This window comes from Caretta caretta, chromosome 1 (assembly GCF_965140235.1).
Source record: "Caretta caretta isolate rCarCar2 chromosome 1, rCarCar1.hap1, whole genome shotgun sequence".
In the NCBI taxonomy this organism is placed as follows: Eukaryota; Metazoa; Chordata; order Testudines; family Cheloniidae; genus Caretta; species Caretta caretta.
The window spans coordinates 144,808,282-144,832,907 of record NC_134206.1 but is presented as its reverse complement, the minus strand read 5'-3'; the positions used below and the strand labels follow the sequence as shown (position 1 = coordinate 144,832,907).

Genomic DNA, 24,626 nt, shown 5'->3' with positions numbered 1-24,626 from the left:
TGAAAACTCTGTCTTGAGGACTGTGGATGTGTATGATTAATAGGAAAAATGGAGCTGTCTCCCACCCAGCTCTCGAATAAGCGCCTCATCTAAGTGTGCGAATGCATTATTTTAGGGTGACAAAGAAAACAAAAGCGAGATGCCTCCGACGTGTCTCGTGCGTTAGTAGGATGGGAACAGTAAATGCACATTTTAGCAGGAGACGAACTGATCATTAAAACATGCCAATTAAAATCGAACCTCAACTGTATAAACAGTGACCTTAAAATTCTGCTGGGGATGTAAATGCGATCGCTCGGTCAATGAGCAGGAAAAGAAAATCCCAGGCGCCTTTCAGCAGCCAAGATGTGTTTAAAGTGCCTGAGAAACTGTGCGCGTCAACCCAGAGGAGGGAAGGGAAAGGTAAGTGAGGAGCGAACGAAACCTTCTGGGTTTGAAAGTCCGGCACCTTCCCCGGGGATCTGGCCGTTCAGTTACCAACACTTCATGCAGCTCAAATTGTGTGTTAAATACTTCTGCCAAGGCAGCCCCGGAATGTCGATCACCCATTAGCATTTGAAAGCGTTATCCAGATGTTTATTACAGTAAAAATCCCAATTATGAATCCTTGTAATTTTAAATACGGACTGTAAGCGATTCAAGTAAGTTCCTTTGTAAAACGCTTTTCTTTTGACACATCCAATGAGGGAGAGCGGGCAGGCAGAAAACCAGACATGGATTTCTTTCTTCTGCACCCCCTCTTCCCCGGCCCTTGGCTTCTCCTCTTTGATTTTCGCTTGGCCCTAGACTGCACTGCAGACATCAGCAAGGAAACGGTGAGTTTGCTGGATACAGCTTTATCTCACCGGTGTTTTTGAATCACCGCTGTAGGTATCAGCTCTATTGTCAGACCCGTTTGGTAGATTTAAAACGGCCGCCCTTCCACAATGATCTCAATGTCGTGGGACATTGCTGGGTTTCCAGTGTAAAGGGAGATAAGGGACACTTCAGACCTTCTGTTTCCAAGTTGAAGATCCAGATGGAAAGTCAGTCGCAAATATGTTGATCCAGAGCTCGATTCTTATTCTCCCATTTCCTTCCAATGAAATTGCTGGTTTACCTCAGGTCAACCTTGGCATATGAAGGATTCGTCCTCCAGGGCATCGACTCCCCCCCCCCCCCCCCCCCGCGCAGAATATAACTTTTATAAACAATTTTAAATCTAGCCATTAAAGAGAAATCGGCTGTCGAGATGAAAGTCTTGTGTCTCCTGACACTGGCTTTTTATGTGTCTTTTCCCATCACCCAAGCCGTGTTGCCATCTACATACCTCCTTTTCTGCTGTTAAACCGCTGTTCAAGCGTAACTAGCAATGGATAGGTAACAGATCTGCAACAAGTGCGAGCTCATCCGTATTAGCCCCGCGAAAGTACCTTGAAAGCATTATTTTATTTCCAAACGACTACTCAAAACGTGCAGTGACATTTGAAACCATTCCATACCCCAGTAAAGAAGAAAATGCCAACTGGAGATGTTCTGAACTGTTTTGAAAGCAATAACTGAACCTTGCATCCTGGTTGTTTAATAACCCGTACCCCTCTTTCCCTACCCCTACCCAGTAATTTAGAATTGTGGGAAACAATATATTTGACAGACACTCCCTTTCCCGGACGTGAGAGGGGGGGGGGGGGTCAGTAGTGGAAGTAGCTGCAGAGAGATGGAGGAATAGGAGGACAGGGAGCTAGGGGTTTGGACTAGTTTGCTGAGTGAGGAGGGGTGGAAGTGAACGCTGCTCCGAGGGACGCGCCGAGGAACTTTTCCGCGCTGGTGCTGATCCCCGAGTGATCCAAACCGGGCTTTGCTCCGAGCTGGAAGCCTGAAGCGGCCCTGCCCCTGGCGAGAGCCAATCAGAGGGCGGCTCCCAGCACGTGGAGGAGAGGGACTCAAGAGCAAAGCAATTGCAGCTCACTACACTTGTTACTAGTGTCCTGAGCAGGAAGAGGGGCGAGTGGAGCCGCTGGTGGGGGGATTAAAAAACACTCCAGCCCAAGCAAAAACAACAACAACCAAAAAAACAAAAAGCCAACAACCCAGCCCCACACACACGCAGTCAGCCAGCCAGCCAGCCCGCCGGCCGAGCGAGGCAGCTCCTTACCGAAGGGAAAGCCAAAGCCATGAGCAATCAATACCAAGAAGAGAGCTGCTCTGAGAGGCCTGAATGTAAAAGTAAATCTCCAACTTTACTCTCCTCCTACTGCATAGACAGCATCCTGGGCAGGAGGAGCCCCTGTAAAATGAGATTGCTAGGAGCTGCTCAGAGCCTGCCTTCTCTGTCTAACCGGACAGAACAGGACAAGGCCGTGCAAGGTAAGCAACAAACGGCGGGTTGCAAGCAAAATCAGCTGGGGGAAAAGAAAAGTAAAAGTGCAGCTGGGAGGGAAGGGAAGGGAAAGGGAGGGGAGGGGGGAGACCCAAAGAAGACGCTCTATAGGCCTGTTAACCGCAAAGCCATTCAGAGCTCTAACCCGTGCTGGATCGCTCCCAATCTCGCTCGCTCGTTTTCGATCGCTCTGGCTCACACCGTGAGCATTTAGTTTGGTCATAAAAGTAATATATTTGTAGCGATCGGCTTATGTAAGCGAGAGGTCAGGAATAGCAGTTGCTGTTGGGATTAGCTCACCCCACCCCCTTCCAGCGTGTGAACAGGGGCTCTCTGAGCGGCGGAGACCCTGTAATTCTGGGGCGCTGAGGGTGTTCCGCAGTGGGGGAGCATTGCCATTGACTTGGGCGGATTTGGTTACCGCGATCGCATCTTCAGTTCAGATTATTCTTATTTATTATTAATTTGATTTTACTAAAGTTTAGTCCAGACTAAACTCTTCGCATTGCATGATACTGGGCTGGAACTGCTGGGAAACTGCGGCTTCCTTTTGCGCTGTTCTTAGCCTGACAAGTTCATCGTTCTTGCTGGGGATTTACCCTTTATGTCAGAAGTGAACACTATTAGATTCGTACCCTAGCTAAGCCGGATTCAATATTTTTCTGTAGTTTTATTAATTGAGACTCAGTATCGTTAAAGAAAAGCTGGAGGGGTGGGGATGGAAATCCTGCGTATTTGTTGTGTAAAACATTTCTCTGATCTCCTGTATGAAGTTCATGCTTGCTCTTGAGCGAGAAGGGGAATTAATAATTGGCCACCAAATCACATTTCCCATCTCTTTTCGTTTAGGGCTGTTTCGTCCCGCTCAAGGGCGGTTTAACCTCTGGGGAGATCATTCACAGCAGCGGGTTTTTCTTTCTCCTTGCCAGATAAACTTGCGATTTAGACTAATAGGCTTGTTTGAAACGGAAAATATCCAGTGAACACCGTTAGGGCAAAGGAAGCGAGACGAGCTAGAGCTTCTCGGCCTTTGGGTGTGTCCCCCCCCCGCCCCCCGATTCCCCAGGGCTATTTCAGACTCTGATGGTAGCACGAAGTCTTTGGGTTAAAAGGGAAATGTGTTCTGCAGAGCGGGGGGAATAACCGGGGCGGGGAAAGGTTTGTTGAGCCCGCGCTTCGGCCGGCAGGGATGAGCGATGGTCGCTTTATGCCACCAGCTAGGACCGGCTGCCCGCTGCAGGAGAGAAGCAGGCGGCTACACTGGGATGGACCGCTGGCAACTTTCCAGCCGGAGTCTGGAAGGGCGGGGAGCCGAAGGGGCCAGCGTGGTTTGAAGCTGACCATGGTGGGGGTCTCCCGCCGGCTGGGGACGGGGCTGGGGTCCCCGTGAGCCCCCCACTCACTCACCCACCCACCCACCCACCCGGCTGGTGCCTTGCCCTGCCTTGCTGCCCTGACCCGGTCTCTCTCTCTCTCTCTGTCTGTGCCCCGGCGGGCTGTGTGTGTCTGTCTCCCGGCAGGATCCCCCAAGGGGAGCCCCCCGTTCGAGCCCGCCGAGCTGCACCTGCCGCCCAAGCTGCGCCGCCTGTACGGGCCCGGAGGGGGCCGGCTGCTGCCGGGGGCGGCCGGGCCGCGGGGGGAGCGGGCGGAGGGGGCCGCCGCCCCGTCCTGGGACACGCTGAAGATCAGCCAGGCGCCCCAGGTCAGCATCAGCCGCAGCAAGTCGTACCGGGAGAACGCGCCCTTCGCGCCCCCGCCGCCCGCCCTGGACGAGCTGGGGCGCCCCGAGGAGAGGCCGGGCCCGGCGGCCGCGGGGGGCCCCGAGGAGGAGGAGGAGGACGAGGAGGACGAGGAGCTGCTGGAGGAGGAGGAGGACGAGGACGAGGAGCTGGAGGAGGAGGACGAGGAGGAGCTGCTGGGGGAGGCCGGCGGGGGGCTCCTGAAGGAGCCCAGGCGCGGCGCTGCCCCCGCCGCGGGGCCCGAGGGTGGGGAGCTGTCCCCCAAGGAGGAGCTGCTGCTGCACCCGGAGGACGCCGAGGGCAAGGACGGCGAGGACAGCGTGTGCCTGTCGGCGGGCAGCGACTCCGAGGAGGGGCTGCTCAAGAGGAAGCAGCGGCGCTACCGCACCACCTTCACCAGCTACCAGCTGGAGGAGCTGGAGAGGGCCTTCCAGAAAACCCACTACCCAGACGTCTTCACCAGGTACCGGCTGAGGGGGCGTCGCGGATCGCAGCCTGCCCGGCTGGGCACAGGGCCCTTCCCACCCCGCAGCTCCGCTGTGCCCGGAGGCAGTTCCCGGGGCTGGCTGGCTGAGTGGAGAAGGCGCCTTAGCGTTTCTCTCTCACACACGTCCCTGAGTTTCTCTGCTGGCCACAATCCCCAGGAGTTTCCTCTCCCTCTCACCCGGGCCTTTCCTGAATCCCCCTCGGATCAGCTGGGAAGAGAGTTCTCCCCCCACTTTAGTCAGCTGTAGACGCAGTCTCTACTGCAGAAATAGCTGCTCTGTTAGCGGGAGAAGGAGGGGGGCGGCCACAGGAAAGGAGAGAAACTTCTGCCATTAGTTTGTCTTCACTGCAGAGCCAGTTGGCCAAGGGCAGGTAGTATCTGTCCAGCTCCTCGCTAAACCAAATAGTGTCCTATTTTTATCCCATGCCTTGATCCTTCTTCAGATCCACCAGCAAGCTAGCTGAGTATCAATTACGCTTTTCCCAGTGCAAGCTGGAACCCTGCCCTGTCCAGGGAAGTCCTGTAAAAAAAGATCAAAGTATTCCAGCTTTGGGTTCTTAGAATATTTAGCTAGATAATAACTCCGCTAAAATACTGCGTGTAACATGTTTAACCTCTGCGTATGGATATGTGCAGAGAGATACAAACTTAGATCGGAGTCAGAGAGGGGTGGGGGTGATATTCTCCTACACATAGTAGGGTCTAAAGAAAAGGAGTACTTGTGGCACCTTAGAGACTAAGTCCTCCTTTTCTTTTTGCGAATACTGAAACCTGATAGTAGGGTCTGTTGGTGTTGTATACACTTCATCTACAGCTCATTTACTGTCCTTGCCCAGAAACACAGAGAGAAATTTTCGAATGGGAATTAGGTGTATCTTGTGTTTGTTTACAGTTCTGACGGGCTCTTTCCCATTCTCCTCCTTTTCACACACACCCGTCCAGTCTCCGTAGCCCAGAAACTCGTTTGATTTACACCGCCTGCTTTTTTTTTTTCTTCCCCTGAATTTTGAAGACAGATCTCGAGGAGACCCTGTCAAAAGGGGAGAGAAAAAAATAAGGAGAGAGTGACCTCTAGAGAATGTTAAAACCACGGTCAGACCCCCAATTTCATAGCTCGCCGTTGTCACTAAAAGAAGGAAAGTCAACCCTCTTTTTGAACAAAAAGCAAAAACAAAAAAACAATGCGGCGTGGAAACGCTTAAATGGGGATTTAACTGTGGGACCCGGAGTGCACTTATGCTCTGCTGCATCTAACATTTCTGCAGCAACGAAACTCTTTCCCCAGAAGACACAATTGCTAACACCTTTAACAGCCCAAGGCCTTCCGCGCCGTTTTGCGCTGCCTGAATACTGCAGAGCTGCGCTCCAGAACGGGTAGTTTAGCTACAAGCTCCTGGAGGGAAACGGGAAAAATCCAACAGGCCTTTTTTTGTTGTCGTCGCTTCTGCGATTCCTGAGCCTTTTCTCTGGCTGGACATTTAAACAGAAAGCTGTCAGCCGGCTCGGAGACTTGAGTTAAAATGTCAAGCGCTTGTTGCGTGGCGAAAGGGAAGGCGGCTCGTGTTTGGCTTCCCTCGGGCTCGAGGCTTTGAAAGTTGCAGGTGAGGCTGAGGGGGTCTGAAAGAAAACAGCCTCTTTGCAGCCCGGGGTCCCTTGGCCAGCCCAGCTCTTTCTTTTTAGCGGGGGGAGAGCCAATTATGCTCTGCGCTCTCATATTTTAGGTAAACAGATTACGAGCAGTTTTATAACATCTTAATGGTTTCCGATTTGCCTTCATTATTGCAATAATAACTGCAATGAAGGGGTAGGGTTTCAGCTAAATTGGACCCCCCCACACACCCCCAGCGCGCGCTGTGTAGAGTTTGCGGTGGGCATTGGAAACACCAAGCGTTTCCTGGGTTTGAAACTAATGAGTTTTTAAGGCACACACTGTGACGGGCGAAGGTCTTTGCGGATGGTCTGACCCGGGGGCGACTTCGCCCCCTTTGCCCTCTAGCATCTCCTGCTCGCTTGCGGAGGGGGAACGTGCAAGAAGCCCTTCCCCTACGATTGCTCCACAGGCCGCGGGTCTGGCAAGCAGGCGGGGTGTGAGCACTGGGAGCCAAACTGCGCTGACTTCAGCCCCGGCGGAGTTTTGCGGGGCAGACCGTGGCTCCGGGGGTTAGGCTAGGGCTGCCCCCGGATACTCCCCTGGCAGGGCTCTGGGGGCCGTGGCCTGCCGGTGGTGGGTGCGCTGTGTTTGCGCTCAGACCAGGCACACGGCAGGGGGCTCGATCCTGCTCCCAATCGTGTCCCCCGGAGCTCGGCCATTGACTCGAGACCCCCCTCCCCGGCCGGGGTCTGGGGACGGGGCAGAGCTGCCCCAGCTGCCCTGCGCCCCCGAGGGGAGTCTCACGGCGCGGTGTGTCTGTGTGCTTGTTTCCCTCTCAGGGAGGAGCTGGCCATGCGGCTGGATCTGACCGAAGCCCGAGTGCAGGTGAGTCCGGGCGAGAGCTGGGGCGGGTGCGCGGTCTCCCCACCCCGCAGGGAGCCGGTGGATGCCCGCGGGGCCCTGGCCAGCCAAGCCGAGCAGCACCCGCTGGGACAGGGCTCAGCCCTGCGCGGGTGGGTTGGAAACCATCCCTGGTGCCTTTGCCTCTCCTGCGGGGTGTTCTCCAGAGGCACGCTGGGGTGGGGAGGCCGTGGGGGGCTGGCCCCTGGGGACAGTGTGGTGGGCAGGGGAGAGACCGGAGGAAACGAATCGCCCCTCCTCCCACCAAACCCCCAACCGATCCCAGGAAATCAGCCGGCGAAACCCAGTTGGATTAAAATCGCCCGGCCACGCGGGGTTTTGGTTGTTAGACAAACCCGCTCTGCTCCAAGCAGGTATTTGGCCGTGATTAAATCTCCAATCGGGCTTCATAAAAGCCCACTTAGTGCTAGAACAAACAGGGCCATTTGAAGGCGAAATGTTGTTTGATTTCCTCTCCGCCTGCACAAGGGGCTGGCTAATGCTATTTGATTTCCCATTTTTGATAGCAATAAGCCCGCATTGATCTAATAGTGAGTGAGTGCAATGCTATTAAAGGTGTTTGCAGCCCCATACCAGAGTGCATTTCCTAACCCAAGTCTCATAACCAAAGAGACGATAAACATTGGGATGCCCTGATTGCCAACAGAAAACAGATGTCTCTGGGTCTGAAGCTGAGCAAATCACTTTACAGTTAAAATCAGGCGCTGATAAAGCATAATAAATTCCATATGGCTCATTTAATACACAACAGCTTCTTGCATTAGAGGGGCTAATGATGAGATTTGTCCCCTCCTTTCTGTTGACACATTTCTCCATTGTCAAACAGAGATGTGACAGCAAATCAGTATTTTCAGCTCAGGGGAACAAGTCGTGGGAAAGTTAAATAACTTTTAAAAAGAAAGACACCCCCTTTCTCTCTTCTCCTATTCACTGGAGGAGATGTAATTAAGGGAATATGAATTATGAGAGTCCCTTCGTTTACCTTTTGGGTGTACTCAGACTTATTAATTCAATAATGGGGAATTGCAGTGGGGACAGCTTGCTAATTGAGTTTTAGTTGGGAGAGACGATCCGGTTGTAGAAGATTTTGGCTTCCTTTAAGAACATTATGTCTCTTCATACGTACGTCTCCACATAGCATAGTTGCTTTTATTCGTTTAGCTGCAGTAGAGATGGGGGTTCATAATGATCTGCCAAACGTGAGCTACATTTAAAGGTGAAAATTCAACCCCCACGGCTCCACAAAATTAACAGATTATGTCTCTTTCAAAGGCTCTCCTTTGATGTGTGATATTTACACTTTGCTATTAAGCAAACATTTTCCGTTAAAATGTGGTGTTTTATTAATTTCTCCTGTTTCAAAGAACAAACAGGTTTTGATTAACGAATGTTTAGGGTGAGGTTGCAATTCCGTGGCTGGCTAACAAAGTAATGTAAACTAAATCCTAAGAGTACAGCTGGGACATGCATATTATTCCTTCAATAGCTTCCTGATTTTTTTTTTAAATATTACATTTTACTTGCAGTCCCGATTTTGTATTGCTTTTAATCTTTAAAAAGCTGAATGAGCCTAAAATGATACCATTTGTAAATATTAACTTCAGTGAAAGATACCATGCAGATCTTAGTGTGGGTGTGTGTATGGATCACATCATAAAAATAATTTAGTTCTAGTGGGAATTAATTTTTAGAACATTTGACTACAGCAATAATGTTTCAGTTAAAATGTCCATAAAAGAAAGCATTATTGTATGCTGCCAAAACCACCACCATGCTGTCAAGTATTTAAATTAAAACGTTTTACTCTCCACTCAAACCAGTAGGATTCCTCTGGAAAATGGATACATGTTAGCTGAAAAAGCAACTTCCGAATATTATACTGTGTGTTAAATGTTACGTACATTCAGAGTATTCAGTACACACGTGTGTGCTTATTTATACCTGTGAAACGTAAATCCGGAGACGAGATATTATTTATATAGTATATAGCATAAGCAACCAGACTAAGGATAAAAGGCTTAACGGGTCAGCGCCACCCTAGCCTCATACTTTCCTCCAAAGAGGCAATCACTTTACCAGCAGGGTAAATATATAAACCAGGAGAAGATGATAAAAACGCTTTCATGAAAGGTAACCATGCACGCCCACTTCAGGGGTTGTTTAATCCTGTCTTAATGTGCGAGTTATTTGACCAACCCAGGCCATTTATTACTCCATGTAATAACAACAAAGCATCTCTCTCCCCCCCCCCCCAACCCCTCCAAATGTTACCTGGAACAACTGCCATTTGTAGTCTATCCAGTTCTGACCTCCTGCCTGCTGAGGGTTTGGGGTAGAAATTCTCGAGACCTATCCGGAAAATTTACCATGTCTGCTGGGCAAAACATTTGGAGAGGAGGCCAGAAATATGTAAACTATTAAAACCAATTTTCTTTTGGCTTTCAGGTATGGTTCCAGAACCGTAGGGCTAAATGGCGGAAGAGGGAAAAGGCTGGGGCTCAGACACACACCCCAGGTTTGCCTTTCCCTGGTCCCCTGTCAGCAACTCACCCACTCAGTCCATACCTTGATGCTAGTCCTTTCCCTCCTCATCACCCAGCTCTAGACTCCGCCTGGACTGCTGCTGCAGCAGCTGCTGCCGCCGCCTTCCCTAGTCTACCTCCTCCGCCTGGTTCTGCAACTTTGCCACCAAGTGGGACTCCGCTAGGCCTCAGCACTTTCCTGGGCGCAGCTGTATTCCGGCATCCAGCCTTCATCAGCCCTGCATTTGGCAGGTAACACGTTCAACGGTTTCCATTTGCCAAAGCGGTGTATACACAGTACAGGGAGGTGGAGGTTTGGGGCGGGGGGTGGGGGGAGTGCGTGCCATGGAACATGGCTTTCCGGAGCCACGACCGCCTACTGCAATCCAGCTTGTGTTCAATTAACGCACTTCTCTTGCCTGGATTAGTTAGGCACCTCTTAGTTGAATTTACACTACAGATTATTCGGGGTGGTGGGGGAGGGAGGGGAAGGGAAAGGGGGGAAAAAGGACAAGTGAGGGGAAGTGGCAGACTTCCAAGCACTTGACGTCTGCATGCTACAACCTGACTCATTAATGTGCAGTGCTCCGAGTCTCAGGTGGAGCTTAATGTTAATAGAACTGTCTTGAAAGAGTAACAAGAAAGTTTTCGAAGAGTTGCTCTGGTGTGAGGGTTGGTGGCAGTGAGTCAAGAAGGAAAGGCAACTTCTCACCCTGAAGCTGGTATCCCACAAGTGACTTGGCGCCGATGATGCTTCCCCGGTAGAGCCGGGTGAATAATTTGTAGCGTGTAATTTGATTAATTTTACCTCTTTTGCTGTTCACAAATTGCCCTCGAGCAGCCTATCGTTTTCTTGAACGTATTAGTTATTTAAAACCATTCACAGAATTATAACGACTCTGGGTTGGTAGATCTCTCGCAAGCAGTTCATTGTGGATTATTTGATGTTCGAAATTCGAGCTGTGTTGGTTAGTGTTGATTGGACGCACAGGTCACATGTTACGCTTCGGTTCCCTGACTAGATGAGGGTAACTCTTAGAATCAGATTGTCACCAGGAATATTCACGTCTACTAATTCAAAATCTGCTCTCTGGGAATATTCTCTTATATCTGGTAGACAGACATTCACGGTTTCCACAAACATTCCTGTCCCAGCGCATCACTCGCTAGAGTATTTGTAGCAAGGGGACACAATACAGGTGAAGCATTAAATAATTAGTAGGACTCGTCGTAAAAATTGTTTTGGAGTATTTGCTCGGCTCTATTTCTCGGTGTGTTTTATACCTAAATCTACCAGTCGTGTAAGACACTGAAATAAAAGAAACGATTCACGTATATTATAGCTTACTTTATTTAAATGAAAACCAAATGATGAACTAAAAAGTCTGTAGTTAATCACACAGACAGAGAAACAATGGAAGGATTTATTAAGTTGGAGAGAGCAGTGAAAATAAAACTGAATGTAACTGCAAGGATCTCTGTTTAGGAGAACAAAGAAATAATAGATTCATCCAACTGAGCAGCCACTTTAATCGTCGGGAAGAAAATTTAAAAAAATCTAAGTCAAATTAGTTTCTTAGTCTAAACCAATACAATTAAACAGTTTATGCATCAAATTGTAGTCAGTGACTCAATTTACCTAATGGAACAAGTGATGTTACAGTGCTGTCACGCCCCCTGCTTAGAGCGATGATTTCACAGTTTATCACTTCTCTTGTACCATTAGTGCAGTCCTTCTACGGGTTGTTTTTTCTTTCTGACAACAAATTGAAAAGTGAATTGTAAAATCTTACTAACTCGGCCGGGATAATGGGCTATAAGATTAAAATAGGCATGACAGAGCAAATTCACATCCACCTTGAAATGTAGTATTTCACTATGTATTAGGTGATTTAAAACGGTTAAATTTAACAAGTTCACCACAACAGGGATTGCCTCCCACTAATCAAACCTATCATTGTTTTGATATATATAGTATTGCTAGATTTTACCAGTAGAATTAGAGGTTCTGAAGAACCTAAAAGCTTGTGTTCAACTGAGCAGTAATTGACCTTTTAAAGGGAATGCGTTCCATTCTTGCCAATCTTAATACTTAATATCTGCATCAAAGACTCAGAAAGAAAAAAAAAATCGCAGCAGCCAATATGGGAGCTTAGCATGCTAGGGCTTAGTATGTAGACCCTGATGCCTTCAAGGAACACAGTTCAGTTCCTAGCCGTGATGATGTCAATAATCACATCCTTGGTTAATGGAGAGTCTGTACATCTTGATGTGCCAGTCAAGGGGGTCACTTGCACTCTTCAGAGTGACTGCTCTGGTGAGAGAAGTAAGAAAAACTAGAGGGAAGGCATTTAAAAGATTGTGTCATTGAGCCTGGATGCTAGGTTGCTGGATAATAATTGGCATTCCACTGTGAGGAAATCAACAGGAATGCCACTTCCTGCTGGTATGGGCATCAGTGCTGAGGAACGGTTAAGACACTTTGGGCATCAGGACAGTAGAACCTTTAAAAGAGGAAGATGATTGTGGAGGGGGGAAGGGGAAAGGCAGAAATCCACTGGGGGAAAAGAGAGGAATAGTATAATGGAAGAGTTTAATGTGTGCAGCGTTTCTATTTTAAATGATAGCTAAGGAGAAAACAATCCCCCAAAGCGTTTCATTTTGGAATTCCTCTCCCTATTAAGTGTAAATCACAGTATCAACTGCTCCTGACAGTGTGCTCTAGTGTGAGCTGCTGTCACCAGCAAATCTGAGAGAATTAGACTCGCTTTTTAAAAATCTTTTGACTGCCAGTGTTGAGATTTTTTTTCAACGTCTTTGTCTTTTCTACATTAGTGATAACACTTCGCTGCTTAGCTCTGACATGAACTCAGTGGAAGCGAACAGGGAAAGGGGAAAAAAGGAACAGATATGACAACGCTGGTCACCTTATTCTGACAGAACAGCAACAGACACACTCACATAAGCTGCCTTGGTTTTGACCAAAATGTTTACTTTACTTGCAGGCTCTTTTCCACTATGGCTCCCCTGACTAGTGCTTCCACTGCTGCTGCCCTACTGAGACAGCCCACTCCTGCCGTGGAAAGTGCAGTGCAATCAAGTGGGCTATCAGATCCAGCAACAGCTGCAGCAGACAGACGGGCTTCTAGCATAGCAGCTCTGAGGCTGAAAGCAAAAGAACACGCAGCTCAGCTCACACAGCTCAATATTATCCCTGGAAACAGCACAGGGAAAGAGGTGTGCTAAAATAAATAAATAAATAAAGGTCACCTCAGCTAGCACGAATCAAGACCAAATGGAAAAAGAGGACCAGCGACTAAGACATTGGATAGGTTCTCGGGTTAGGAACTTGAAGAAAGCAAGCATCAGCACTCACATGAGTGAACCAACATTTACAAGCTCCTGAATAAGTAACTCCTTGGCTGGTACATTTTAAAACTGTACACTACATTAATTTCTTCATTGGTCATTAGACAAAAAGAGCTCCTAATAAGATATTATATTATATAGAATTAAAGTTACATCCCTTCCTCTCCCCCCCTCCCCCCTTTTCTGGACATCTGGCTAAATAAAATAAATAAATAAATTGCAATTTCCAAAAAATTACCTAAACCTCCCACACAGCTTCTTAAAATAACATCTTAGGATATTAAGTCGGTCTATCAGGAGCACTGGAGAACTATTGTACATGTTATTGCAGCCAGCTGCATATTATTAACCAAGGACGCTGCCAGTGCAGAATGAAAGTGAATTTGATGCTGTAAGATAACCAGTGCACTTAAAGGAAAGGGGTATATCTTTTTCTTGTTATATTCTTTAACACTACACCAACCAAGGTTTTTTTTATCAAACCAAAGGGAAATACACTGCTAGAATATGGACTGTTTAAGTCACTAAACTGTGATTATTGATTCTGTACATACCATTGTTATAAAAAAGAACAGAGCTTTGTATATTTGAAATGTTATAAAACAATTGCACTCAGTGTAGTGTTGTAAAAGTTTGTCATTCTGTAGATTCTTACTGTGTTGTAGATATAATAGGGTTCCTAGACAAATATTTATGTACAACCCCTTTATTTAACTTATTAACTGTAGAGGTTTCCGAAACCCTAAAAAGGCAATGGTACAGTACTTTTGTGTAATGTCGTTATTGTTAACACTTTTCCTTGATATTAGGTGGAGAAGTGCCACACACAGAAAATAAAATATATATATATAAATATATATATGTTTAACAAAAAGATTGTGAAGGCTACATTGAAGTATATGGCATTTAATAGCGTCATTGGAAATAACCATGGAAATAGCAGCGGTGTAACAAATATGGTCTATTATAACTGTCCAAAAGATTGTTACCCCCCAAAACTGCTGTAGGAGGAAGCTGAGATTCCTGTCTTTAGTAGGGGCGGGTTTTTCTTGTTTTAAGTCAACAAAATAGGAATTTCTTTTAACAGATTGAACGTTGAATGCGTTTCTAAGACGCCTGCCCTAAAAATCCGAACAATTTGAAACTGGCTGAGAAGCAGAACCCTCCTACAGTCATGCGTGGCAGGTTCCAGCCTGGGTGTGTCTGTTGTATGTATGAAATGTCATACAGACTTCAAGTCGGCCGCCACCTGCTTCCGGGGCAACACTGATTTAGCCAAAGGGGGGCAGGCAAAGTGAGGGCTCGTGGAAGCGGTGGGGAGACGGCCGTGCTCTGGGCCTTGCAGCTCAGGGGAGCTGGAGGACGTCAAACTTGTAGACCTCTTGGCGAAGGTGGTTGTAGCTTCCTGGTAAACGCAGTTATTCCTCTACCTGGCCAGCCACAACTAGGGCAATCTGACAAGGCCTAGACCCTGGGGGCCAGCCAGAGAGGGCGGGGAGCCTGGAGAGGAGTTTCAATCTGGGCTTTTACTCGGGGGGGTGGGGGGTGTCTGTGAGTAGGGCATTGGCACGATGTGTCCTGATTCCTGCACTGATCCGGCCGGTCCCTGCGGGTCTGGTTTGGAAGGGAAGGGCTGTGCGGGGGGAGGGGAGTGACCCCGGCTGGCACTGGCGGGAAGCCAGGCTGTTGGGGGAGGGACACTGGGGGGGTGGGGGCAATGCGCCGCTAAATGTGCCCTGAGAGGTGCCCAGCGCTAGTCCCGACTCGCACCCGGCCCTCCCCTCACCGGCTCCAGCGCGGGGAACAAGCTCGGGGAGGCCCGGCGGGGTCGGGACGGGGGTGTGTGTGTGTAAACCAGCGGCAGAGCCGCAATCCGGTTCCAGGCGTCCGAAGCGTCGGGGGCAGAATCCCGCGCCGCTGCCTCCCCGCGCGGTTTTGCCCGTGAGGGTGGCGAAGCGGGAAAGCTCGTCTCGGGCCGCGCTTCCCTCCCCGCCCGGCCCGCCCGTGCCCCGAGGTGCTGCTGGCAGGGGCCGCGCCAGGACCCCCCTCGCTTTAGGAGCTGGCAGTGCGGGGGCCCGGTAGCTGCTCCCAGGCTGGCCCGCCGGCGGGTTTGAAGCCATCGCTTCTCCTTTGACCCTTCCCCGGAGCAGAAGCAAATCGCGTGACCCCCCCCCCCCCCCCGCCAGCCACGGCTCACAACTCGGGCCGGCCGATAGCCGCGCCGGGGCCTTGTTTCACCAGCCTCCTCATCCCGGCTCCCTCGGATGCTGCGAACACGCCCCAGGCCAAGGCCCCCTATTCTTTCAAGCTGCTCCAGCTGGAGGGAAACTCGGCCCGCGCCCCAGCTTCCCCGTCAGCACCCCCCACGCCCGCGGCCCCCTGACTTCCAGCGGGGCTCCCTGTTCAACAGCTGACGGGGCACGCATGACAAACGCCCAGCAGCTTTTCCAAGCGGCAAAAGAAACCAATTTTCTTCCCCCTCCGACCCTCCCCGAGCGCTGAATGCGGGGGGCTGGAGCGAGCCACTGGAGCGTGCTTAGAGGATTTTATGAGATTTTCCAGAATGATTTAATCGAATTGTGAAGCACTATTAATGAATGGCAACCCACTTCGGCCCTAATATCTGGGAACGCTTCGCTACAACGCAAAGGGAGCATGACCCTCCCCGTCTCAACCTCAAACAACCCCCCCCTCCCAGTCTTTACAATCGCCAAAGAAATATTGACGCTTGTATGACTCATGGCGACCCGATTCTCTCCCAGGGCCAAATCTCCCACCATCTGTTTTCACATGTCGAAGCCAACAAGAGTTCCCAGCCCAGGGTTTCCCTTCCTCCCTGTTCCGCCCCAGGGCTGGCAAGACAGGAGGCTCCAGACTCCTGCAACACGCAGCGACTCTGGCAGCCTGGGGGCACGGACACCAACGCTCTTCAAAGCCAGCTCGGCGGAGTGAAAACTGGTGCGCAAGGCACCCTGACCGCAGCAGACAGAACACGGGGCAGATTTCATTTCGCCCCCGTCCGGAATTTGGGTTTGCATACGTTTTCTGTTTTATAAAGAGATGGTTGCAGCGGGATTTCTCCGGGGTAGAATTAAGAGGTGCAAACCCCAGAGGAAGGTACATATTATTTATCTGATCCCCCCAGCGCCCCAGGCTGTGTGGGGAGGTGATCACACACAGAGAGGCCACTTCGACAGACCTGAATTGTTTGTTTTTATGAACAAGCTACAGTTCCCCCAAATAACTATACATTTCACTGACAGCATTATATATACACATATATATTTTAGAGTTTTCAAAGAAAAATAACGTTTGCTCCCGGACGTTATTAACTGTACAGTCTGAAGTACACATTTTTACTGCAAAGAAAAGGGAATCATTATCAAGCCATTACGCATTAAGAAATGTCATTCAGTCATTTTTATTCTTTCTGCTGAAATCTTCGTAAAAGCCCGAATCATACTTCCACAAGCAGCAATTTTGCTAATCCAGGGGGTTATTACTCTGGACCCTTATTAGGATCTATACTACTGGCAAGCAATCCTATAACGTTCTCAAAAGAAGTTTACCTCCGTGTTATAAAACCAGTAGTGGTATTTATACTGTGCAATAATTAGTGTATTACTTGAATCCACTAACAGGTTCATTTTATCTCTGCACAAAACCTCTGGTCTGCTTATAGAAAGCTTGTGCCTCCTTTGGCGCTGTTAAAGTGGTGACAGAGTGAATGAAGGCTGGTAGCACTTTCTCCTTTTGCCTTGCCTTAATTCCCATCTCTTTCTGCTCTCATCCAATTAGTGCAGTGTATTAAGCGGTTTATCATCTCATAGTCAGCTATTGAGAGAAACAAGGCGAACACTTTGCAATAGAGCCTGCTCTCCTTTGACACCCTCAGGTACTTACATATTCCACTGTGCTATGAATAATAGAGGAAGAATAGAGCACTAATTCCCTCATCAAAGAATGCCTTGTCTGCTGCTTTGCTCAACAACACCATTCTGATCAAAAGAAAAGCAATAAAGCTTAGCATAACAAAACGAAACCTACTTATTAGCTTAGTGGTTAAATTAATGCAGAGCCGCTGCTATTCAAAACCAAGGTTTGAAAACAGCCTCCAATAACCTGATAATGCTGCCTTCGGGATGAAGGAATTTTAATCTGAAATTTGAAGCTGGCACAGATGAGTTAATCTATTAAACTGCTATAAGGAGAATTCACCACGAACTGTTCAATTAAGAAATATTTAAGGTGCTCTATAAGATAGACAAATAGAGCAAAAGGGAAGATGGGCTGAAGTTTGGAATTAGCAAAGTGCATTTTGCAATGAAAAAGGGAATTTTGGCAGAGGACCAAATGGATTTATGGTATGAATTTGTTTTTAATAACACATAAATGCCCTATGTGAAGTCTGGCGTCTTAGTTTATGTATCAGCATTGCTCTCCCCAAACTGTGGAAAAAAAAAATGAAAAAAATATGTTTAACTGTAGTAGATGAGGGGGCGGCAGCAGGGAGAGGTACAAGGGAGAATGTGGAATAATTCAGCCTAGATCAGTTTCAAAATACAAGCCTGTGAACTTCAACCTTTCCCAAATTATTTACAGCACTACATCAACTATCGCTATTTCCTATGTAGATAGAATATTGAAAAAAATATAGAAAGATGATTTTGCATTTCCCAGCCTTTCTCCAGGACCAAAAAGAGACAAATTGCTTAGGGCTTATTAGTAAGGAAAAAGGCAGTTGTTCCTTGCCAGGAATTCAACTCTTATCTGAGACGAAGCAAAAATTGCCTGAAATTGGGAAAAGCATTCATTTCCGATTCGCCATCTGATTGTGTCTGGCTACAGTTGTTGTAGAGAGGATTTTGTCTTTTCTGTATCATAAAAACAGGGCTTAATTCTTCTTTTCTGGGTGATGGACGTACAACTTTACTGGAGTTACAAATAGGGATACTATATATTGCTGCACTCTTCACAATTATTCCACAACCTTCATTTAATTTAAAACTCCCTAACCTTATAAACTAACAGACTATTCAACAATGATTATACAGATACATAAAAATGCCAGAGTAAACATTTTATTTGTATGTAATACTTACATGTCTTGAAGAATGTAATCTTTTTACTTTTCTGAAAATTCTACCCAGTCTCATTGGTCACGTCAAATAATAATTTGACTGGTTATAGTGGAAAATCTCAAATATACAGGAAATTAAAAAAGACAGGCTGTTGATTATTGTATCTTTCAATGGTCTCTAACTTGATTGTTTCATTTAGACAGCAAGACCTTATTTCAGACTTTACACCTGAGAAATTATCCGTTATAATGATCTGACTAAATATGCTGAATGAATGCACAAGTAGCACTGCTTGATGCATCCAGATGTCTGGGCTAACACTGACCCCAAACTGGTAACTGTTGATAAGCACACACTCATTTAATTTATTAGGACTACTTGTGCGAGTAAAACTTGCAGGAGTTAGCCCCATGTATGAGAAAGCTCATGTATACTTAGACATACACAACATCAATATCTACATAACAGTGTTACCCCAGAGCACTCTCCGGTGAAATTTTATAAACACATATGATATAAACATGTACACTCAATCACACACAATCCCCTTTGATATCTAGCGGGTTTGTGCTGGTACTCTCACTATTTTCTAGCTTCAAGCTTTTTTCTTAGTTTTCATTGAACCAAACTGACCTTTTAAAAGCAGAGATGCATATATCTCTGTAAATTGTACTGTAAACTTAGAGGAATGGACTCAAAGGATAAGTCTACACTACAATAAAATGGCCGCTGCTGGCCAGTGTCAGCTGATTTGGGCTGTGGGGCTAAGGTTGCAGGTAGATGTTCAGGCTCAGTAAGGCTCTGGGACACTCCCCCTGTTGTGTCCAATACATACAATGGATCCAGTCAAATTCTCTTTCACTAGAAAACTTTATTTTTTTCCTTCAAGCAGTATGAAACTTTCAATTTTATACTGTTACGTATCTTTAAAAGCATTTTAAAGTCTTGAATTAACAAATACATGACACTGTAAACCTAACACAGAATGTAATACTTATTGAAAAGTACAAACAACCTTAATTTTTTCCTCCTCCTGCACAAAAGAACCAAGCATTTTTATTATAATTTCTTGTCATTTCTGTTTGTCATTTTACTGGCAGTAAACAGTAAATAAGATCTGCTTATAAAACCATTAAAACTTCAGTATGGCCATAATCACTTTTATCACAAAACACCAACTTTAATTTTTTTGGCTACACTTTGTTGTACCCACATTTTTATCATTGACTGTTTATATCATCTGATTTTTGTGTGGAATAAAGTTAGATATCTATGTGCTTGGTATATGTATCTGGTAAGCTGACTGCATATTTATTTCTTTAGAATAGCAAGACATTACTTATGTGTAAATACAAAGAAAGTACATCTAAAACAGAAAAAATATCGTTCTCTGTTTTTGGTAACTACAGGTTATAAAACTGCCATCCCTTGTTTAATACCTTTATATATAAATCTTAAAAGTAAAGTTCCCTTCAGAAGAAGGTATTAGGAGGCTTTTAGGTTTAGTATTGTTTTTAATTGGTATGTTTACGATAGGAAAGTAGATAAACTATGAAAAGGCAAAACATTAGTGCTCCTACTGAGACCTCTACTAACCTCTCTTCCTGAGAGCACCTCTACTAAATACCCTGGAGCAAAGTCTAGGATCACTTACATTCCAGCAACTCTCACTGGGAATTATTCAATTAAAGCAGCAATTCCCCCACCCCCTTTTCCCTCAGGTCTAGATACAACACTATATATATATATATATATATATACAAACACACACACACACACAAAATCAGCTACTCAGGTGGTCCAGTAAATCACTATATTCTGTTTTTATCTTTACTTATTTTTTTCTCCACTGAGAAACCAAGATGATTAAAACACATCTGTCTTTTATGTATGTTGAAATCAGAGTATTATTGTTTAAAATGGGAAAGCCAGAGGAGAAAAAAGATTATTGTTTTTGAAGGATAAACAAACCTCTCTTCTACCATTTTCACTTAATCATTGTCTTTCATTACTGGGATCTCCCACAGATTTTACTATACTGAAGGTCTGAAAGAGTTTGCTGAGGTTTACTTCAGAATAGCCACTCATGGACAGAAATTTGTCTACTGTGTTCTTCAACTTTCTGTAAACTTCTGTCTCATTTATGGTCAGCTTCCTCTTCATGATGTCTAAAAACAAAAGAGAGGGATTAAAAGATCAAAAAGAGAAACACTTTTTCATCAATCTTTTAAAGTAAGATGTGATTAACTGCTGCTGGAGACACAAAACAAATTTTACTGCAATAGCTTCAGACTTTTGCTGTGCTCTCACGCCCCACTTATCTTTTCCAACAATGCCTTTACCCACAAGTTTAGGAGGGATGTCAAAATTGTAACTCACAAAGACACTGAATCTAGTTCAACAAGGAATTAGTCAGACCATCTGTCACACTGCAACTGAACTGGTGCAGCACCTCCTGTCAGTAACTGACATGAAGTGCTGCTTGGCCAGAAATGCTGCCCAAGTGGAGGGAGAAAGTGGGGGTTGATTAGACACAACATCAGAGAAAACCAGGAGTGTGTTGTCATTGACAAATGATTATTAAAAAAAAGTGCGATCATGAAACTTATCACAGAGTAGGCAGCATGTCTAGTGGTTGAAAAAAAAGGGATTAGGCATCTGGAGACCCAGCATGAAATTCTGGCCCCAGTGAAGTCAATGGATTTTTTTGCCATTGACTTCAATGGCACCATAATTTCATCCTTTGTTCTTATTCCTATCTGTATCACCGGATCACTGAAATACTTTTGGGCAGGTCTACCTCTCTGTTCCCAGGTCTCCTCATTTGAAAAATGGGAATATTAATACTTATCTATCATTGTAATGCACTTCAAGATCTTTGAAGAAAGGCATTAAGTGCACACTATTAACAAAGGAGGAACTCCCCATGACCGCAACTTCCTACCCTAACATTTAAGTAAGATGAGCCTATTGTCTTAGCTAATAGGCCTTATGCGGAAGACATAAGATTCTCTTGATGTACCAATGAATAGGCCATTCCAAAGTATTCGGTTGGCACGATATCTCTGACAAAACACACAATATTTGTTTTTTTAAACACTTCATGAATTCAGTGGCAAAGCCACTTTCTTTTTTAAATTTAGTTTTATAACAATATAGAAAAAACAAACAAGCTCTCTTATCTTTGTCTGTGAGTGCCTTATCAAAATGACAAACAAAATCCAACTAAGACTAAAATTAGCAGATATTCCACATGCCAACAATAAAACACGTGGTAAAGATCAAGTCCAACAATGCTCCTCTTTCCAAACAGGTTCCAATCATGCCCCTCTCTCTTTATAAGCCCAGGTAAATAGATAGACCTCATAGTGCACCTGGAAGGTCAACTGATTCAGACATTTTAGGACTAGTGGACATGCAGGAAGTGGTTCCAAAGTTGAGGGTTCCTCCCTCTTTTATACTGGGGGAGCTCCAGCTGAAGCCTCTCTGCCGATCAAAACGGTGACAGTATGGCACAGGGAGATATGCAATCTCTTGAAGCAGCTCACAAGCCATTTTGGCATAGCATAAGCATGTATCCTGCAAGCATCCCACAGTGTTTTCCTATTGCACATTATTCTTGACCTGCTACAACCTGTCTCATTCTTTGCTGTCCTCTGAGCAGAGACTGAAGCATTTCATTACTTTATTTATATTACAAAAATGCCCCACAGTACATATTGCATGTAAAAAACCGTAAGAATAACAATTCTTTCTTAACTAGCCAGTACTACACTTTGTGTGGTTTGTTAGAATAACATAAATCTTTAGGATAGTGAGCATTTCCCAGGATCAATGAGAGCCACATGTTTTTTGGGACTCTGTGACTTTTCCAGTCCACCCATGTAGGGTTAGGCAAAAAAATTAAGGTGGAGAGATGAACACTTCCCATTGATCTAGCTTGTGTCCTATATCCATGGGAGAGAAGAAGGACCCATCTAATGTATGAGGACCTGGGAGAAAAACATTAGATAGGAGGGATAGAAAGTATTGGGGGAAAATAATCACAAATCTGGAATTTTATAAATATATTATAAAACATCTTTGACCTTAGCAAGATTTTTCAAGGTAAGATCACTACCTACTAATTTGATACAATATACCTAGCTTCAGGTATTATTGTTGATTCCTCAATTCATACGCTTAGCTTTTCACATTTATTTACTCAGGAACTTCCACTGAAGCCAGTCTTAATGCAAATTTATTTTATTTTAAAATTATGATAGTTAAACAAGATTAAAAGTGTACATCACATTTTAGGTACTTTACAAACAACTCTAATCAGCAAGCATTCGGTCCCCAAAGGATTACATTTAATTTTAAGTATGTGAGAATTTATGTGCCCACCTTCACACACACTTATAAGTGTTTGCAGGATCAGGTCCGAAGTCATCAACATATGGAGTCTACTTGAGTATAACATATCTGAATTACTATTTGCTACTATTCAGTCAATAATCAAATTACTTTTTTCTACTGGTAAAAGATAACTTAAAATTCAGCCTAAAGAGAATGAAAAACCAGATTAAAGATTCTGTACTTTAATCAGATTTGAGTCACTATATCATAAAACACATGTAATTAACCTGAAAACACTTTAAATCTTGGGTCTAATTAAACATAACTGTGAAAAGATATACTGAGTTACTACAGGATTCAGTGTATTGTCAAACAAAAATTAAACTAACCATAATCCTCAAGACACTATGCAGTTCATATATTGATACAGCGTAAGAGATATTAAAGGATATTATTTGCAACTGCTCATGTCCTGGCAAAACTGAGGAAACTTGTGCTTACTGTACCAACAACTGTATCATGAAGTGTCTAAACTTGAAGTTCAAAATTAGGGTAAAATAGTTTTAAAGATTCCCAGAGCCCAGGAGAGACCAAGGTGAAGTGTATCAATGTACAGAAACAGCTGCTACATATGGAAAGAGCAGGAAGACACATTAATCAGGAAAAGAACAACTAAACTGAAACAATAAAGCAATGCTGAAGTGAACAACAACAAAAAAACAAAAAAAACCAGACACACGCATCACTCAAAATCTGTCTCAAGCCATTCCACTAGCAGAGTTTCTAGGTTTTGTTCACTAGATCTAAACATTCATTGTTCACTGTAACCCTTCTGAAAATTTACATTAATTACTTTAAAAAGATTGGTAGATGGAATTTTTTTTTTTTAGGCAGAAGGGAAAGGTGGAATGGGAAAGGAGAAATAAAAGTGGCTGCATTAAATTAGTGGGAGGATAATCTTAAGTCTTAATTATAAAATACAATGTTATACCACTAAATTCAGACTGCAGTTCTATCTATCTGCAGTACAGCAATACTATGCATTTGAATGACACAAGTGCATCTGATGACTGGGGAGAACAGATTTAAAGAACTGTAGTAATACAGTGCACAGGAAGATGAGAGAGGACACAGCTCCTGATGTGTTTACCTCCTCTGCTGATGGGATATTGACTTTTCCCACCAGGTTGGTTAGAAAGGGGACTATTTACGCTGCCACACAGCAGAGTAAGAATGACAACCAGCATCACTCTGTGCTCCTCTTAGTAAAAGACAACTGTGACCACCGTATATCACACAGTCAGTCAATACTTTCAAGTTACCATACCATCCAACTTAAAGATGCATATAAAAGCTCACATTTTCTTCCTAAATGAGAATTTAATCAATAACGAACCTAAGGCCCTCTGAGAACAAAGCTATAAACGTCAAATGGAATTGCTTTTCAACACTCAGGCACAAGTATGAAAATAGTTTACTACCTAATACTATCACTTTTTTTACATAATGTCCATACAAATGGCAAGTTTTCATTTACAATTGTTAATATATGCAAAAAATTAATATAAATGAATATAATGTACAAAAAGCATCAGTATTTCATATAAAAATAAGGGAAGAAATTTAAAGTTTTTAAAATAGATTTTAAAAATAGAAATTAAGATGCAATTTTGATCTTTCAAAACAAAACTCAGATATCATACTTCCTAAAGTAATGTAATTACTCTTGATAAATATTTCAGAACCAAACCCCTTTGCCAAACATGTAGGGAGAAAACAACTGCCCCATTCCTCATAATACAGAATGATCTTTTACTGATGCACACTATAAGTTCTTATTAAACTTCCCATGTGTTCCTTCTCTTCCCCCTCCACTCTTCTTTTTAACTCAGTGAAGAATGCTCTGCTTTTTGAAGAGGTCTCTGAAACTTATCTACCCCACACAGTTGTGTTGATGGATGAAGCAAAGATGGAAATGTCTCAACGTATTGTTAAATATTTCCACTTGCCACCCTTTACCTTCACTCCTATAAAAATGACGCACAGAGAACCTTATATTAGAAACCAAGCACTTTTGTTCTCGTCTGCAGTATGGTGAAAGGTGTCTGGGCTTTACATCTGCTGACTGGACAACTGGACTCTGACAGGATAATCAGAGTGAGAGTTTGTCGGCTAATAACACCATACACACATACATATGTGTACTTTGTGTGTGAGAA

The 24,626-nt window shown here is 45.0% G+C and overlaps 2 protein-coding genes across 5 annotated transcripts in view; one reads left to right on the top strand and one right to left on the bottom strand.

Moving 5' to 3' along the window:
- The first annotated feature begins 1,777 nt into the window (after positions 1–1,777).
- ARX (aristaless related homeobox) lies at positions 1,778–13,862 on the top strand. The gene is made up of 5 exons (XM_048863396.2): positions 1,778–2,346; positions 3,880–4,561; positions 7,016–7,061; positions 9,543–9,871; positions 12,625–13,862. Exons 1-5 carry the CDS (start codon positions 2,154–2,156, stop codon positions 12,863–12,865), a joined length of 1,491 nt encoding a protein of 496 aa, XP_048719353.1. The 5' UTR covers positions 1,778–2,153; the 3' UTR covers positions 12,866–13,862.
- A 5,058-nt stretch (positions 13,863–18,920) lies between these two features.
- The window catches only part of POLA1 (DNA polymerase alpha 1, catalytic subunit), a 359,222-nt gene continuing 353,516 nt past the window's right edge, over positions 18,921–24,626 (bottom strand). For 3 of the 4 annotated variants that reach the window (XM_048863346.2, XM_048863354.2, XM_048863364.2), the window contains one exon: positions 18,921–20,237. In XM_048863346.2, the coding sequence (XP_048719303.2) occupies positions 20,065–20,237 (173 nt within the window). In that variant the 3' untranslated portion in view covers positions 18,921–20,064. The remainder of the gene's footprint in view (positions 20,238–24,626) is intronic. The other variant, XM_048863383.2, reaches the window with a different exon arrangement.

What these genes read in the sequence shown, in the direction of transcription:
- ARX (XM_048863396.2), top strand. Translation starts at nt 2,154, where the DNA reads ATGAGCAATCAATACCAAGAAGAGAGCTGCTCTGAGAGGCCTGAATGT. An exon ending in ACAGGACAAGGCCGTGCAAG is followed by an intron (nt 2,347 to 3,879) that starts GTAAGCAACAAA and finishes GTCTCCCGGCAG; the next exon opens with GATCCCCCAAGGGGAGCCCC. An exon ending in ATCAGCCCTGCATTTGGCAG is followed by an intron (nt 9,872 to 12,624) that starts GTAACACGTTCA and finishes CTTTACTTGCAG; the next exon opens with GCTCTTTTCCACTATGGCTC.